The following is a 17,653-nucleotide window of genomic DNA, read 5'->3' as shown; positions in this document are numbered from 1 at the left end:
TAAAGTGGAAAAAACATAACTTGTACTTTAAAACAAGGGCAAAGGATCATATTTACCCTCCAAGTATACCCTCCAAGTATGATTTATAGTTTAATAGCCTGTTTGGCCAAGCTTATTTTCTCCCCCCAAAAGTACTTATTTTTTCAATAAGTGCTTATTTGAAAAAAAGTGAGGTGTTTGGCCAAGCTTTTGAGAGAAAACAAGTGAAGCTTTTGAGAGAAAACGAAGTCTTCGGGAGTAAGTGACAGTTTTCGAAAATTTAAAAAAAAATAGCTTTTTTTCTTGTACTTTTTTGAAAAGTACTTTTGAGAAAAAATACATACAGAAGCACTTTTTAAAAGCTTGGCCAAACACTAATTCTTTGCTCAAAAGTGCTTTTTAAATTAATTGGCCAAACACAAATTGCTTTTCGCCAAAAGTAGTTTTTTAAAAAGTACTTTTAAACAAAAGTACTTTTTTAAAATAAGCTGATTTTAGAAACTTGGCCAAACAGGCTATAAATTTGCCCTCCGTCAAAGTTTGGGATCAAATTTGCCCTCCCCGTTAGGATACTTGATATATTTTCCCTTTTATGGATGGAAGTAAAAAAAAAAAAAAAATAGCCACATTAGATCCACGTAGGCAACTCATACCCAACCCAATAAACCCGACTTTTGATTCTTGTAATATAAGCTAATAGGGTCTTCTTGGGTAAGGAAAAAGTTACTGTATTTGGTATTTATGCCTGAATAAATGCTAAAAAATGTGTCTTTTACATAAATTTAGATCACATTTAAGCAATGTCTGAGTTTGTGACAAGTGCTATGGGATTTGTTGTAGTTAATTGATGCATTTCCTCTGTGAATCTTTTTTTTTTTTTTTAACAGCCCTACTGTGATACTATTATAGTACTATCTGAGCTATCATGACTACAACTGCAATGTTGAACTCACCTTGTAATTGGAGCTGTGAAATTTGATGTAAAAGTGAAGTAATTTTCTCCATAAATTGCCTCCTATGAGGTTGAACAGGAGGCAAATGCTGACCATAAGGGCTAGTGATGAAGGGCGTAACAACAGGTACGGGCTCGGGCCTAGGGCTTTGAGAAGGATGGGTTTGAGTGATGAGGAATGTAAGGCTGTTGTAGTAGGAAACGTGGTTTTGGGTTTATTGGGTTGGGTATGAGTTCTTTCTACGTGGATCTGATGTGGATCCAACGTGGCTATTTTTTTTTATTTTTATTTTTTTTTTGTGATGTGGACTTTCGTGGTAAAAACGAATATATCAAATATCCTAACGGGTAGAGCAAATTTGATCCCAACTATTGACGGAGGGCAAATTTAAACTATAAACCATACTTTGAGGCTAAATTTGACCCTTTGCCCTTAAAACAATAGGGACTAAACTGTAGCATTGATCTATAACAACCTTAACTAGCTCCGGTCCAGCTGTTATGTACTCCCCTGCAAGCCCACTGTACCACTCCTTAAGGCACAGGACATTCAGCACAAATCAATCACTCTCTTCAACTTTCTTCTTTCATAAATTGCGCAGCCCGGTGCACAAACCATCCCCTGCTCCTTGGACGCACCCCGGAGAAAATAGTTTATTGATACTCCCTCAAAGGGAGTCCCTCCGTCTCAAATTAGTTTCATGTTACACTTTTCGAGAGTCCAACTGTGTGACCAACATTTCAAAATATTTTTTTTATCAAATTGACGTGAGAAAAGTTACAACTCTCGAAAACCTTCAGCTACTTCAAAGCCAATTACCAATGCAATGATTTTGCTTCTTTCCTGTTTATATTTCCTACAGGAAGTCCCTAATATTCACCCACACTGAAAGTAACTATAGAACTATAACCAACTTTAAAGTGCTCATTAGAGGATTTTTCTCAGTCATCGATGGAGGGACGTGTGTTGTTTGGGAGCCTCCGGCCACGTATAAACGAACTAAACAGATGCCAAGCCCTTGCAGGTTGTGCATATGGTACCATATATGCAGCACCTCTTTCAGTGGCAAAGGTCAACAAGTTGCCATACTCTGTTTGCCAACCTCCCCACCTGATTAAGAAACAAGCAGTTGATTATAGGGATCATTACATTTTTGAACCGCTTAAAAGAATGGTAGGTAGCAAATATCTACATATTTTATACACAAAATATACATAATCAGTGTATAGGTTTTGTATATTTTGGCTAGCGCCCGCAATTTATTTCGGCCGACGGACCAAAAATGAAAAAAAGTCCTTGATTATACTTTTATAGTTCTCATCAGCGTTGTAAAGAAAGAGTTGAATATCGGAGAGCGATACCTGCCCTTTGTGAAACCAAGCTCCATATGGGACTGTGATCTTGAACCCTGTGTCAAGAGCTAGCTTGCGTACAAAGGTCTGAAGCCAAGCAATGGCACAACAGAATCTTGGTTCCGCTGCAAGCGAGTAATTCAGAATCAGGCACTATTGACTTTGGTACTAGGAAAATGGAACAAATGATTATGAATTCTAGTCAAATTTAGAAATATTTACCTGAAAATCCAAACAGGAATAATGTTTTCGACTATTCTTTTAAGCAATGGAAGAATATTGATGTTTCCATCTGTGTCACTGTAACTCAGAACACTGCAATAGAAGCAATAATCAATTAGTTGTAATCTGCAAGTACATTACCAACGGTTCACTACATTTATGGACTTTGACATAATAGGTAAGGCATAAAAGTCGAAGGTTCTACATTGCTATTGTGTGTCTGCTTATGGCTCAATGTGGAGTTGATATTTTACACACTTACCGGCTGCACATCGACCAGCTATCAGGCCAGTTTGTCCTATTTGCATGAAGGGCTTTCTGAACCTCCGGAAGGTTAAAATAGAAGCGCCTCTCATAGCTCATGCACACATCAACACCTACACTAATTTTAGTAGCCTGCAAAGGGGGGGAAATCACTATTAAGTTCCAGTGAACACAGAGACATATAAAGAAATTGAGTGACTGAAGGGAACCAGATACCATTTTCCTTAATCGCAGCTCTTGTTCCACGATGGACAGATAGCACACATCAAGAATCACATCATAATTATTTATATATTCACTAACAATGGTGTTTGCTTCAGATATGGCATTATTGCATGCTTGAGAAACGTTGTGTGGACTGCCAAAGGTACACTCATCAAAGTCACACTGATTCATAATTGCTAGGCCTACTTCATCAGAAATCATCCCATGAGACCAAAAACATTCATAGGTTGCAGGAAGATCACGATCAAGTCTCAGAAGTGGATTCCCAATCTGACAAAGAAAATGAAACAGTTTGACGAGCATATTCACACAGAAAAATTGCTTCAGATAAAGGGATGCATAAGAGGGGTAAAGTTTGTTTACTGCAACTCCTTTAATGTTGAATTTGTATTCCGGTGAGTGTTCATTGTGGTCTAGAGGAGCAATAGTTAACTGTGGAATGTAATGCCCCGAACAAGAAAAGGTAAAATTATGAGTGATTATAAACCATAAGGTGGAGCGATATGACAAGCTAAATGAAAACAATATGAGGACGGTCAACTAAATCCAGCAACAGGTTTTCGATTTTTCATAGTATCCCTCAGGATAAGGGATACAGCTCTCTTCAAGCATCAACAGCAATTACAAAAATATATAATTTTAATAACTTTGATAGTTCAAAATCAGAACAGAAGATAAGTTTTGATTTTTAAAAGGTCTAAACAAGTTTGAATCTATAATACTCTCCCCCGTACCACATAACATAGTCCTATACAGAGGAGGGTGTGGGACAATTTCTTGGTTCGCTCTTCCAATTTTTAAAACAAAACATAAAGGAAAGAAGATGAGAAAGAATACTAGTAAGTACTTTTGTCAAGATAATAAGGAGTTCAAAGTTCTAAGTCCAAAAAAATTGTCTATTTGAAGAGATTCGTTGTTCAAGAATTTCCTTTTTGTAAATTGTTTTGAACTTTGCCATAATATAACCGCACATGTTGAATGTCTCTGACCTGCATAACTTTCTCCTGTGAGATATAGTTCCCTTGATTTGAATGCCGGGAATTTCTTCACCCACTCCATCATGAATATATGCATATCCATTGCTGCCAGAGAAAGTTTGGTAGGATTAAATTCTTAAACCTGATATTTAAATACAGTTAATGCTTGATCACAACATCTCTGCTGCTTTTTCTTTTACCAGTTTTTGCATCACCAGTGTTGTAGTCTGAACTTGTATTTGAGTATGACCAGCCTACTCCAGCTGGAGAGTCAACAAATAGGAGATTTGATGCTACAGTAGACAAAAGACATGAAGTGGCAAGTTCATTCTTTTTACTTATATTGTTTTAAACATGTCATAATCAGCTCATCCCCACTCTACTAAGCATACCTTTATTCCATGATTTTGAATTTCTTCGAAGACCTCGACCATCACCTGTGGGAAAGAATGGTCGCAACCCCCCCCCCCCCCCAAACCCCCAACCCCAACTGATGAGCAACCTGGACCTGAAACACGATACCTTTTATCATTCTTGACTCTGCCTAGACATAATTCACCAAATTCATAGCATTTTAATTTAAGCAATCTCATCAAGAAAGATTAATTCTGCAATATTTCTACCTTTTCTTTCACTAATCTAATAAAGATGTAAACTTTCACTCAATTGAGTGAATTCCCAAGTAATTCAACAAGAGGGAGAATTCCATCTCATTATAAGTTCACTCTTATATTTTAAAGTTCTAAATTGGTTAATTTCAGTCCAACTACTGTATCAAGTTCCATCTCACTGTCAAATTTAACAGCTTATAAGCTTGTGACACTTGGTAGCTCAGATCAAGGAGCCGTTTGGTCATGAGAATTATTCACTTTTTCAGGAAATTTTTAACTTTATTTCAAAATCAATGTTTGGTTATAAAATTTCAAATCCAACTTGGAATCGGATTCCAAATATGGAGAAGTGCTCCAAACTTGTTTTCCAATTTCATCTTCATAAATTTCAAATAAAGTGCTCTATTCCTTCCTTTGCATAAAGTATAACCAAGCACAAGTGCATCTTCAACTCCAACTTCATAAATTCCAAATAAAGGAAAAATATTTGAAATCTATGGCCAAACGCCTACTAATTAACATGTGTTTTCAACACTCTGATTGAATACAAAACACATATATATGTTGGTCTTAGCATAGAGAGTTTTAAGCTGTTTCCTTTATTCAAACATTGAAATGAATACAGAAAGCATGAAAAAACATGACACACAACAAACAAAAAACAAAAGCTCGAACCCCAAGCAAACAGTACCGCAAAACTATATGAAAGTACACATAAATTCCTACATACACATTTGTTAAGAATGGACCAAGAAAAGTTAAAAGGAAGAAGAGAAACAGACCTCCATTGAGCCAAAGAGTGAGAGGTTTATGATCAGGGTTCACCTCAGCTTCAACAAAGTAATAAAACAAGCTCCTCCCAGCTTTCCTATCCACATAAACATACCCTGCATATTGCCTAAAACCAACCTTAGGTTGTCCAGGCAACTCTAGTGTACATTTCACAGGTCTAAGTGCGGTTGGTGAGCGTCCAGTTCGGCCAAGAGGAGAAAACACCGGGTTCCGCCAAGAGGAGAAAACACCGGGTTCCGCCAAGAGGATCACTAGGATAGCTCTGCTTGTGTCTACCATGCTCTAACATACATTCTTGGGTCTTGGGTCTTCGATTACTCTTGAGATAAAGATAAAACGGACTCTCGCTCTTCACCATCCATTATAGATCCTATATCAGCAAAATAGCCTTCATCTTTCATTAAAGCAGTCAAATCTTTCAAAAGCGCATTAATTTCACCAGCATTAGGATGAGATTTATCCCCTGCAACAAACATATTTGTTTTCTGCCCCACTATAATCCAACTGCAGCCAGGGGGCTTCCTCACTCCTTTCTCTTTCATTTCCTTCCTTAAGAAGTTAACTCCACCCCAATTGCCTGATGCAGCATATATATTAGATAGCAGTACGTATGAAGAAGAATTCTCGGGTTCCAACTCAATAAGCTTTTCAGCAGCCTTCTGTCCCCTTATATCATCCCCATGGATTTTGCAAGCACCGAGGTAAGCAGACCATATCATAGCATCTGGTTCGAAATCTAATCTTTCAATAAATTCCTCTGCCTCTTTGAGATTGCCCCAACGACCAAGCAGATCAACCATACAGGCACAATGATCCACTCGTGGCCGAACATCATAGAGGCTAGTCATATCCTTGAAGATTTGACGACCTTCAGATACCATTCCTGCATGGCTACAAGCAGTCAGAACCCCAAGGAACGTGATATCATCAGGCTTCACAGATGCTCTCTTCATTTCTTCAAAGATCTTTAGTGCATCTTCCGCAAAACCATTTTTTGCGAAGCCAACTATTGTAGAGTTCCATGAGATAACGTCTTTCTTGCTAGCCATTTCACTAAACACTTGCACTGAACATCTAACATCCCCACATTTAGCATACATATCTATTAGGGAGCTACTGGTCAATTCATCCGTGTCAAAACCAGTATGGAAAATGAGAGAGTGGATTTTCCTGCCATCCTGCATAGAAGCCAAGGTCGAACACGCTTTTAAGGCACTAGCAAAAGTTGCCTGATCTGGCATGACATTAAACTTGCGCATTTCCTGATAACCAAGCAAAGCTTCCTCACAGCAGTCATTTTGAGTATTGCCGGATATCATAGCAGTCCACAAAACTGGGCTCTCTAGCTTGGTAAACTCTGAGAAAAGCATTCTTGCATCTTCTAATCTTCCGGAGTTATAATACATGCCTATCAAAGAGATTGCCAAGAATTCATCATCATATGAAAACCCAAGCTTTAAAATGAAAGAGTGCAGTTGCCTCCCAAGTATGTAAGCCTGGTCATTACATGCATCTAGAATGCTAGCAAATGTCACCTCTGACGGTTTTAGTCCTTCGAGAAGCATATTCCGGAATAAATGCATCGAGTAATTAATGTTTGTCTGAGCATAACCAGAAATTAAAGCATTAGTAGACACCACGCTTCGAACAGAAAGGCAAATGAAAACCTCACTGGCAGAATTAACGTTACCACACTTGCAATACATGTCAACAAGGGAGCTTCCAGCGAAAAGGCCACTTTCTAGACCATATTTAACTAGCAGGGAATGAACTTGTTTCCCTTTATTGAGATCTTGTATATTGGCACAGGCACTGAGTATGCTAGCCAAACATGCCTCATCAGGAACAATCCTCTCCAATATCATTTTTCGGAGCATGATAAAAGCCTCTTCTTCTTCTTCGTCCTGAACATATCCAACTATTATTGCATTCCAGGAAATATGGTCTCGAATTAGCATTTTCTCAAACTGGCGCCTGGCATCACCTAGAGCCCCACATTTGGCATACATGTCTATTAATGCATTTCCAACAAATAAATTAGACACAAATTTATTCTTAATGATAATAGAGTGCAGTTGCTGCCCCATTTCCATATCTTCCAAACAAGCACATGCACTCAGTATGCTAGTGTAAGTATATTCATCGGTTTCAAAACTAGAAAGTCTCATATTCCTGAATAACTTGACAACTTCACAAGCACTGCCATTCTGTGCATAACCTGCAAGCAAAGCATTCCACAACACCTCATTTTTCTCTCCCAAGCTGTTAAATATGTCACTTGCAGCTTCCATCTTTTGACATTTGGCATACATATTAATCAAAGAACTCCCAACGTAGACGTTGGATTCTAATCCCTGCCTAACTGCCAAAGCATGGACCTGCAAGCCAAAGGATAAATTTGAAATGCTTGCAATTGCACTCAAAACACTTCCCAAGGTAGAACGAGTGGGTCGAACACTAGCTTTAATCATGTCTTGAAAAAACTTTATAGCTTCCACCTCTTTCCCTCCCTTGGCATGACCAGAAATCATCACATTCCACGCCACAACATTAGGACTAGTCATCTGCATAAACAACTCACAAGCATCATCAAGCCTTCCTAGTCCCATGCATGCATTTATGATGGTCACTGACGCCACTTGATCCGGAACACACCCTCGTTCCTTCATCTCCTCAAAAACTTCCAATGCTTTTTGAGGTTGACCTTCTTGAATATAAGCAGAAATCATCGCTGTCCAAGAAACATTATCCGGCTCTACTGCCCCATCAAAGATCCTCCGAGCATCGATCAAATAACCACATTTCGCATACATATCAATAAGAGAACCTTCAGTAAAAGAATCAAATTCAAACCCAGTTTTCATCACACAACAATGCACTTGTTTACCGACCTCAACATCGACTAGCCTAGCACAAGCAGATAAAACAATAGCATAACTAAACTGATTACCCCACACTCCAGAATTCCACATTGACCCAAATGCCTCTACAACATTTTCCAACAACCCGTGTCTCGAATACATCAATATAATTGAATTCCAAGCCATACTATCTTTGTTCTCAAGAACGAAAAACGCTTTCTCAGCCGAAACCATGTCTCCACATTTGGCGTATAAATCCACAATGGCATTCCCTAAATGTCCTTGTGAAGCAACCCCAAGTTTCAAACTCCGCAAATGGATGGTTTTGCAGGCTTTTATAGCACGTACAGCTCTTTGAGGCATTTCGTCGAACACCTTGCGGGACTGAATGTTTTTGCATTCTTGTAAGCATATTTTGAGGAGATTGTAGTAAAGAGTAGTAGTTAGAGGTGATTGAGGTTGTGGGTGTTGGATTCTTGGCTGTGTAGCTGAGAATTTGCGGCAACGAAGGAGAAACAGAGATTGTTGTTTGAGAGGGGAAAGCTTAAGAGTGGCTCTGTGAGGCATTGACAGAAATTCGATTGAGCCGTTTTGGCGGGTTGGTAATATGAAACTTAATTCTACATATAATTACCAGGTCACTCTGTAATTACTCTTACATAATTTGATATTCCCTCCGGATCAAAAAGAGTGTCCATGAGTCATTTACACACCTCTTAAAAAAAAAAGACTAAACTGTTCCTCATTAAATAAGTATTGAGATATGATCACTTAACACTTAATAGGGGTAAATTTAGAAAAACGAAATTAATTCTTTCTTGATTTGATAAGTGAAACTCTTTTTAACCCAAAAAAAAAAAAAAAGACTGAATGGATACTCTTTTTTATCCGGAGGGAGTAATACTGTTAAGCTCTTCTTTTTTAACTCTCTCGAAGTAAACAAGTTCCTTTTTATTACTCCCTCCGTCGCATATTAGTTGTCTTCGTTATTATAAATTTTCATTCCAAAATATTTGTAATATACATAATGAAGGTAGAATTAATTAAGTTTTTCCTACTTTGCACTTAACATTAATTGTTTTTTAGGTAATCAATATGGATTAGAGTGCAATTAATTGGAAAGAAATAAGGGTAATGTAGTAAAAAAATACACTTTTATTTATGAGTTCTTAAAGGGCGCGCAAAACGAAAAGTGGACAAGTAATATGAAACAGAATGAGTAATTGGCTTTAGTTTAGAAACTGACAGAGAACATATAGATTTTCTTATAGGATTATGAATTACTACTAGTATTTGATGTGTATGCATCTATGATTTACGTCTTCACTTACGATCTTCCTACTAAATCATACTTTAACTAATCACATTTGAAACAACATTCTCTACCTTTCAAGATATGGGTAAGGTTTGTGTATTCTATCCTCTTCAGATCCCACTTTATGATTTACCTGAGTTTATTATTGTTGTACTTCGATGCAAAACTCAAGTATAATAAATTAATATGATTTTGGTGAAGATATCAAGCATATGTGAATTATTACGTTCTTATGGTATCAAAAGATTGTTTTTCATTTCCATGCAAAACTCAAGTATAATTTTGTTGTAGATATCAAGCACATGTGAATTATTACATTCTTATGGTATCAAAGGATTGTTTTTCGTTTCCATAAAATCATTAATTAATATTTTCATAAAAAATATCTGCATTCACCTTTTAAATAACTTGATGAGATATAAATTTTTCTATAGTAATAATGCATAAAATTTATATTCTGTAAGTAGTTTGCTTTAAAATTAAGACTTTTTTTTAGATCTATATTCAGATTACAAATCAAGGAGCTTTATCAACAGAAGTGAATTTTTCCCTTCATAAAATTGGAAAAACTAAATGAAATTTTTCTTGCCTTATCTATATAATTTGAGACAGAAAAAAAAAAGACTTTTATCTCCAAATTTAATTAAAGGAATAACTTCCTTCCTCCTCTTTTTTTTTTTTTTTTTTTTTTTTTGAGGTGAAGCGGTGTCAAAAGAAGATTTAAGTGTGTATCAAGTACTCAAGGAATTTAGTCCCAACCCACATGAAAATAGATCGATCTTTTTTAGGACCAGTATGCGCTCAAAATTTCTTTGCAACTCTCAAAACTTTTATGTAGTGGTTTCTTATAGACCCTATTACTAAAATACCCTTAATAGGAGATAAAGCTAACCTGAGCAAAAAAAGTTTATTTTGAAATGGTAATAGAAAATTATTTTTTCCACGCTAATTTTGTAAATAAGTGATTGTTTGATAATAAGCGAGGAATATTTGTCTTTCTGCTAAACAGGTTGGATTGAATTCATAATTGATTAGATGAGTATTTTAAGTAAACTCCTCTTCGAATAAAGTATTAAAGTTCCATTTATTTGAAACACCTAAACTATTTTGAAAAATATGTTACTCCCGAATAATCAAGTCCTCCAATTTTTGAAAGAGCTATCTTTTTTTTTTTTTTTTTAAAAAAATAAATAAATATATATATATATATATATATATATATATATATATATAAAAAAAAGAACCTTTAGCAGGGACTCCACTAGGGTTCTTCCCCAAATTGACGCGTATGTGTTATCTTATCCATCACATTAATAGCATGAACTTTAGAAAACAATTTGTTGGAGAAATCAGCCTTAAAGATAGGCCTGCAGTCCCTAACAAAATTAAACGTCATGTATGTGATGTCGGTAAAGGCAAAAAGATAAGCAACTTTATTATTATTCGAAGAAAAATCAAATAGTAACTTTTATTTGTGTAATTCACTAAGGGACCAACAAAAATTTGGTGGAATGATAAGTATCTTTTTTTTTTTTTTTAATTAAAAGTCTCGGTTATAAGAGGTTACCTTTATTAGGGAGGGCTTTACCACCTAATGTGGAAATTTTTGGTACAAATCCAAATTTTATTGGATCCCAATATAAATACTAGTACTAAACACCGGGTGGACAACAGAAAGGGCAAAAAACAACTACAGTTAAGTGAAGGACGATAGGGGACCAAGTTATCCATCTTCACCAAATACAGATCAAGGTGTAAGTTAATTTCCCTTTTAATGCTTTAAACGTCTATTTAACTTATCAAAAGAAAAATATTGTCCCTTTACAAGTGCAAATAACATTTAAAACCCAATATTATTCAATCTGAGTGTTGAAAATACCGTCCATTTCCCAGGACTGCAAATAGCATTAAAATCCAATATTATTTTATAAGTGCAGCAACGTCCCTTCAATGTTATCCGGATTTGTAAAAATTCATCATGCCTTGATTTGGCTGCACTAGTGAAGGTTATGGCCATAACTTGTTTTTTTTTTTTGGGTGGAGATTTTGTCATTTTGTGTAGTTGTACAAAAAATAATCTTATCTTATTGGACGCAATTAATTATTTATATATTTATTTGTTACAAAATTGGCAATTTTATCCAACGAATGTGTCCGTTTGATTAAATTCGCCCTCAATAGCAAATTATATTTGGATTTGTAAGAAAGAGAAAAAAAAAATACGCTCTTAATTCTTTTATAAAATCTATCCTTAAAATTAAGATAATCCGAAAATAAAAAATTCCATACATAAGAAATTTATCCACTATGGCCTCCAATTCTTTTTGTCCAACTTCTTTTTTTCTTTGCTTGCTTTCTTTATTTCATACAAAAGAAATTTAAGATAAAGACAACTTTTGACATATATTCTTCAGCTACTTTACTTCAAAGTCAATTACCAATGCAATGATTTTACTTCTTCCTGTTTAAATTTCCTACAAGAAGTCCCTAACAATCAGCCAATTACCAACTTTAAAGTTCGTTAGAGGATTTTTCTCAGTCGTCGATGGAGGGACGTGTGTTGTTTGGGAGCCTTCGGCCACGTATAAACGAACTAAACAGATGCAAAGCCCTTGCAGGTTGTGCATATGGTACCATATGTGCAGCACCTCTTACAGTAGCAAAGGTCAATAAGTTGCCATATTCTGTTTGCCAACCTCCCACCTGATTAAGAAATAATCAGTTGATTATAGGGTTATTACCTTTTGGACCACTCTAAAAAATAATAGCCGGCAAATGTATACGTAACGTACAGTAAGTACAAATATAGATATAACACACATATTGTATACACAATGATAAATCTCATATACGTAATCCAATGTATATGTTTTGTATATTTTGGCAAGCACCTGTAACTAATTTTGGCCGACAGGCCAAATTTGGAAAAAACTTATAGCTTCTCATCAGCATTGAAAAGAAAGAATTCGATATCAGAGGAGAACATTACCTGCCCTTTGTGAAACCAAGCTCCATATGGGACTGTAATCTTGAATCCCATGTCATGAGCTAGCTCGCGTACAAGGGTCCTGGAGCCAAGCAATGGCACAACAGAATCTTGGTCTCCGCTGCAAGCGAGTAATTCAGATTCAAGCACTATTGACTTCGGTGGGAAAATGGAACAAGATTATGGATTTTTGTCTAATTTGGAATCTATACCTAAAAATCCAAACAGGAATATGATTTTCGACTATTCTTTTGAGCAATGGAAGAATATTGATGTTTCCGTCTGTGTCGCTGTAATTCAGAACACTGTAATAGAAGTAATAATCCATTAGTTATAATCATCAAGTACATTACAATGGTTCATTAAATTTAAGGGCTTTGACATAGTAGGTAAGGCATAGAAGTCAAAGGTTATAAATTGCTAGTGAAATGGTATCATCATAGATGTAATCAGTTATCGTATGATATTTGACACACTTACCGGCTACACATTGACCAGCTACCAGGCAAGTTGGTCCTATTTGCATGAAGGGCTTTCTGAACCTCTGGAAGGTTAAAATAGAAGCGCCTTTCATAGCTCATGCACACATCAACACCTACACTCATTTTAGTAGCCTGCAAAGCAGAAACACTATTAAGTTCCGGTATAAAACACAGATATAAATAAAGAAGTTGAGTGAATGAAGAGAACTGAATACCATTTTCCTTAATCGCAGCTCTTGTTCCACTATGGACGGATAGCACACATCAAGAATCACATCATAATTATTTATATATTCACTAACAATGGTGTTTGCTTCAGATATGGCTTTATTGCATGCTTCTGAGACATTGTGTGGACTGCCAAAGGTATAATCGTCAAAGTCACACTGAGTCATAATTGCTAGGCCTACTTCATCAGAAATCATCCCATGAGACCAAAAGTATTCATAGGTTGCAGGAACATCACGATCAAGTCTCAAAAGTGGATTCCCAATCTGACAAAGAAAATAAAACAGTTCTACAACCATATCCACACAGAAAATTTGCTTCAGGTAAAGGGATGCATAAGAGGGGTAAAGTTTGCTTACTGCAACTCCTTTAATGTTGAACTTGTATTCTTTTGAGTGTTCATTGTGGTCTAGAAGAGCAACAGCTAACTGCGGAATGTAATGGCCTGAACATGAAAAGGTAAAACTATGTCAGCCCGGGGGAATATAACCAATACCATCAGAAAACAAAAAGCAGAACAGAATCACGAATTCAGTGAAGAATTAACCTAAATAGCCGTTCACCCAACCTCTTAAACTAAAAATAGCCGGCAGATATATAATATATATGTATGATCAAGTGTATTATATGTAATGTATAATTGTGAATAATCAATGTTTAATATATGTATACTGCTAGAAAAAGTTAACAGTGAATCCGACCGATTATGTGTGTAAAGATCCAAATTTCATTTCAGGTCTGGGACTAAAATCCCCTCTTCCCTCACAAGTTTAAGCAACAAAGGACTCCTTATAAACCATAAGGCGGAGGGACCAGTTGAAGAAGGACAAGCTAAATAAAAATAATAAGAGGACGATCACCTAAATTCAGCAACAGGTTTTCGATTTTTTCATAGTATCTCTCAGGATAAGGGATACAACTTTTTCTTCAAGTATCAATAGCAGTTACAAAGGTATAAAAATCTTCATAACTTTGATATTTCAAAATCAGAATAGAAGATAAGTTTGATTTTAAAAAGGTCTAAACAAGTTTTGAGTCTATAGAATTCTCCACTACCACATAACATAGTCCTATGCGGAGGAGAGTGACAATTTCTTGGTTCTCTCTTCCAATTTTTAAAACAAAAAATAAAGATAGAAGATCAATAAAGCATACTAGTAAAAACTTTTCTCAAGATAATGAGAAGTTCAAAGTCCTAAGTTACCAAAATTGTCTATTTGAAGAAATTCGTTGTTCAAGATTTTTTTTTTTTTTTTTTAATTGTTTTGAACATTGACACAACATAACCGCACATGTTAAATGTGTCTGACCTGCATAACTTTCTCCTGTGAGATATAGTTCCCTTGATTTGAATGCCGGGAATTTCTTCACCCATTCCATCATGAATGTATGCATATCCATTGCTGCCAGAGAAACAAGAAGGAAAACCTTATGCTATTTGGTAGGATTAAATTCTTAAATCTGATATTTAAATACAGTTAATACTTAATCACAACAACATCTATGCTGCTTTCTTTTACCAGTTTTTGCATCACCAGTAGTGTAGTCTGAACTTGTATTTGAGTATGACCAGCCTACTCCAGCTGGAGATTCAACAAAGAGGAGATTTGATGCTACAGTAGACAAACGACATCAAGTGGTCAGTTCATTCTCTTTACTCATATTGTTCTAAACATATTAAAATTAGCTATTTTGCAGCCTACTGAGCATACCTTTATTCCAGGATTTTGAATTTCTTCGAAGACCTCGACCGTCACCTGTGGGAAAGAATGGTCCCAACTCTGTAAAGGCACCCCCACCAACTGATGAGCAACCTGGGCCTGAAACATAAAGATGAGGCCTTTTATTATTCTTGACTCTGCCTCGACCATAATTCACCAAATTTACAGCATTTTAATTTAAGAAATCCCAGGCAAAAGGAAGTATAATTCTGCAAGATTACACCTTTTTTCACTAATCTAATCGACTAATAGAGCTGTAAACTTTCACTCAATTGACTGAATTCCCAAGTAATTCAACAAGATTGAGAACTCTATCTCATTATAAGCTCACTCTTAATTCTTGAAATTCAAAATTGGTTCAGTCCAACTACTGTTTTAAGTTCCATCTCACCATCAAATTTATTAATCTATTGTAATATTGTGACCCTTGGACAAAACAATTGTTTTAAGTACATTAATGAACAAACAAGCTGTTTACTTTTTCCAAACATGAAAAGAATACAGAAAGCCTAAAAAAAACATGACACACAACAAACAAAAAACAAAAAGCTCGAACCCCAAGCAAGTAGTACACCAAAAAAACTATATGAAAAGTACACATAAATTCCTAGTCACATTTCTTTATAATGGATCAAGAAAAACTCAAAAACACACCTCCATTGAGCCAAAGAGTGAGAGGTTTATTATCAGGATTCACCTCAGCTTCAACAAAATAGTAAAACAAACTCCTCCCAGCTTTCCTATCCACATCAACATACCCTGCATATTGCCTAAAACTAACCTTTGGTTGTCCAGGCAATACCTTCACTAAATCCTCCTCAGGATACCCTTTTCCTCCAATTATCAAACCAAGAATTACCAATCCACAAAACCACCAAACACCCATCTCACTAAACCTCATAAAGATTCAAACTTTAGACTTTTTTTCTCTAAAACACTTCAAATTAATAGGCTCATTCACTTGCTCTCCTACATATGAAGAAGAAAAAGCAAGCCTTTATAACAGAACAAGAAAGAGAAGGGATAAGGACACGTGAATTACGGATACTTTTAAAACAGAAAGCAATTTGCTATATATAGATAAAAAGTGTAGGAAGGTATGAGTAGTGTGAGTTGAGTGTTGCAGGTTTTGTGATGGGGTTGGTGAGTAGTGCGGTGGTGTTATGATTAGGCTTAAAAGCTTGCTGGCATCTTCTTGTTTTTGTTTTGCAGTGTAACTTTATAGTAGTGTGTTTGTTATAGAGAGAAGAAGAAGAAATAGACGTTAGGAAGTTGCAGACTTGCAGACCAGTGTGTGAGTACTACCCCACCTAACCCCTCCACCACCCCAACCCCACCCCATCCAACCCACCCCCCAGGTTAGTAGGGCACTAGGGGTATGAACCACCAGAGAATAGTGAATTGGGCAGTTGAGAACTATTTGGCCGTTTTCAAGAATCAAAGATAAGCTATTCTAGTCAAAAAGTCAAGTATTTAAGGCTAGTGTACATGTATTTTGTTTTGTTTGCTACTTTGCTTTCAGGATTTTTTTTTTATTTCCCCCTCGGTGGCCGGTATTCATATTAAAGTCCGACTATATTCGGATTCGCGCCGCATAGGACCCCATTTGAGGGGAAGCGCTCCCTACTAAAAAAAATTTCACACCCAGGCTCAAATTCGAAACCTCTAATTAAGGGAGGAACAACCCTATCCGCTGCACCAAATAGGATTGAATTAGAAAAGCCTATATCCACTTGCATTGAATCACAAACAGTCAAACAGTGCTAAAATTGTGTGGCAGGTTGGGTCAGACCACTAAGGATTTTATTTTTTTCCTTCATGTTATAGCTGAAAAGATAAGTACACATATGGTAGATTATAGACATTCTGTAGATAATACCTTAAAAAATAAATTAAGCAACTTGTTACAAAAAATATCAAATTATATTGATCAGGGCGAGCTACAATATCCTATATTTATAACAAATTTATGTGTGTATAAATTTTTAATTGTGAATCCAATAATTAAAATGAGCGTTGAGTTCAATGACAAGTTTTGCTCTATCGCTAAGATTGATATAAATATACTTACACTGTAAATATATGTTTATAATCGAAGATTAAATATACTATTGCAGGTGGTGTTTCAATATAAAAAAAAAAATAGGACTTTCAATTTCCATAATTATTTAACTACTTTATGGTCGTTTCCCATTGGACGGGCCTGATAATTTTTAATTTTTTAATTAGAGTGGGGTTCTTCATTCGGATGGAAAGGGAATTGATATGGGAAAATTAGATGTTTGATCATTCAAAAAAAAAAAAATAGAACTTTAAAATATAGTTAAGGTCTAAAAAGTTTATATATCAAAGTTAAGTATGAGTCGATATATGCTCCAATAAATAGGACAAGCTATCAAGGAATAGCAATTGTACTTTCATTTGATTAATCTTAGGGGTCACGGAACAAATCTTAGCCAAAAAATGATAGCATGTTTTAATCTGACATAATTTTATTTAATGACGATATACAGTGAAAATGGACGACATATTTATAGCTTTTTGCTTTTTGGTTTAATATAATGATTTCTTTGTATAAAAAACGGGTAAATATCATTTTAGTCCTCCAACATTACTTTAAAAATCAAAGACCTCCCCCAACATTGAACAATCAACATTTTCATCCCCTTATCTCAACTTTCGTAC

General features: G+C 35.7%; 2 protein-coding genes and 1 pseudogene across 2 annotated transcripts; all 3 read right to left on the bottom strand.

Moving 5' to 3' along the window:
* Window positions 1-1,670: 1,670 nt before the first annotated feature.
* On the bottom strand, window positions 1,671-5,654 carry LOC132033960 (serine carboxypeptidase-like 42; annotated as a pseudogene).
* Window positions 5,655-5,689: 35 nt separating this feature from the next.
* Window positions 5,690-8,918, bottom strand: LOC132033958 (pentatricopeptide repeat-containing protein At3g09040, mitochondrial). The gene has a single exon (XM_059424142.1). It carries the CDS (start codon window positions 8,801-8,803, stop codon window positions 5,690-5,692), a length of 3,114 nt encoding a protein of 1,037 aa, XP_059280125.1. The 5' UTR covers window positions 8,804-8,918.
* Window positions 8,919-11,782: 2,864 nt separating this feature from the next.
* On the bottom strand, window positions 11,783-16,279 carry LOC132033959 (serine carboxypeptidase-like 42). Its single transcript, XM_059424143.1, has 10 exons — window positions 15,623-16,279; window positions 14,960-15,067; window positions 14,768-14,860; window positions 14,558-14,650; window positions 13,607-13,692; window positions 13,235-13,513; window positions 13,018-13,151; window positions 12,750-12,842; window positions 12,541-12,658; window positions 11,783-12,254 (listed from the first exon to the last, which is right to left on the bottom strand). The coding sequence occupies exons 1-10, from the start codon at window positions 15,867-15,869 to the stop codon at window positions 12,087-12,089; spliced, it is 1,419 nt and encodes a 472-aa protein (XP_059280126.1). The 5' UTR covers window positions 15,870-16,279; the 3' UTR covers window positions 11,783-12,086.
* Between the last annotated feature and the right edge of the window lie 1,374 nt (window positions 16,280-17,653).

Source organism: Lycium ferocissimum, chromosome 10, assembly GCF_029784015.1.
Source record: "Lycium ferocissimum isolate CSIRO_LF1 chromosome 10, AGI_CSIRO_Lferr_CH_V1, whole genome shotgun sequence".
Classification (NCBI taxonomy): Eukaryota; Viridiplantae; Streptophyta; class Magnoliopsida; order Solanales; family Solanaceae; genus Lycium; species Lycium ferocissimum.
The sequence above is the reverse complement of the archived record's forward strand: the minus strand, read 5'-3'. Positions and strand labels throughout refer to the sequence as shown.

Excerpts from the sequence above, each read along its gene's own strand:
- LOC132033959 (XM_059424143.1), bottom strand. The coding sequence starts at position 15,869 with ATGAGGTTTAGTGAGATGGGTGTTTGGTGGTTTTGTGGATTGGTAATT. Across the intron at positions 13,693-14,557 it reads CACAGGAGAAAGTTATGCAG|GCCATTACATTCCGCAGTTA; the intron begins GTCAGACACATT and ends TTTCATGTTCAG. Across the intron at positions 13,152-13,234 it reads AGCTGCGATTAAGGAAAATG|GCTACTAAAATGAGTGTAGG; the intron begins GTATTCAGTTCT and ends TCTGCTTTGCAG.
- LOC132033958 (XM_059424142.1), bottom strand. The coding sequence starts at position 8,803 with ATGCCTCACAGAGCCACTCTTAAGCTTTCCCCTCTCAAACAACAATCT.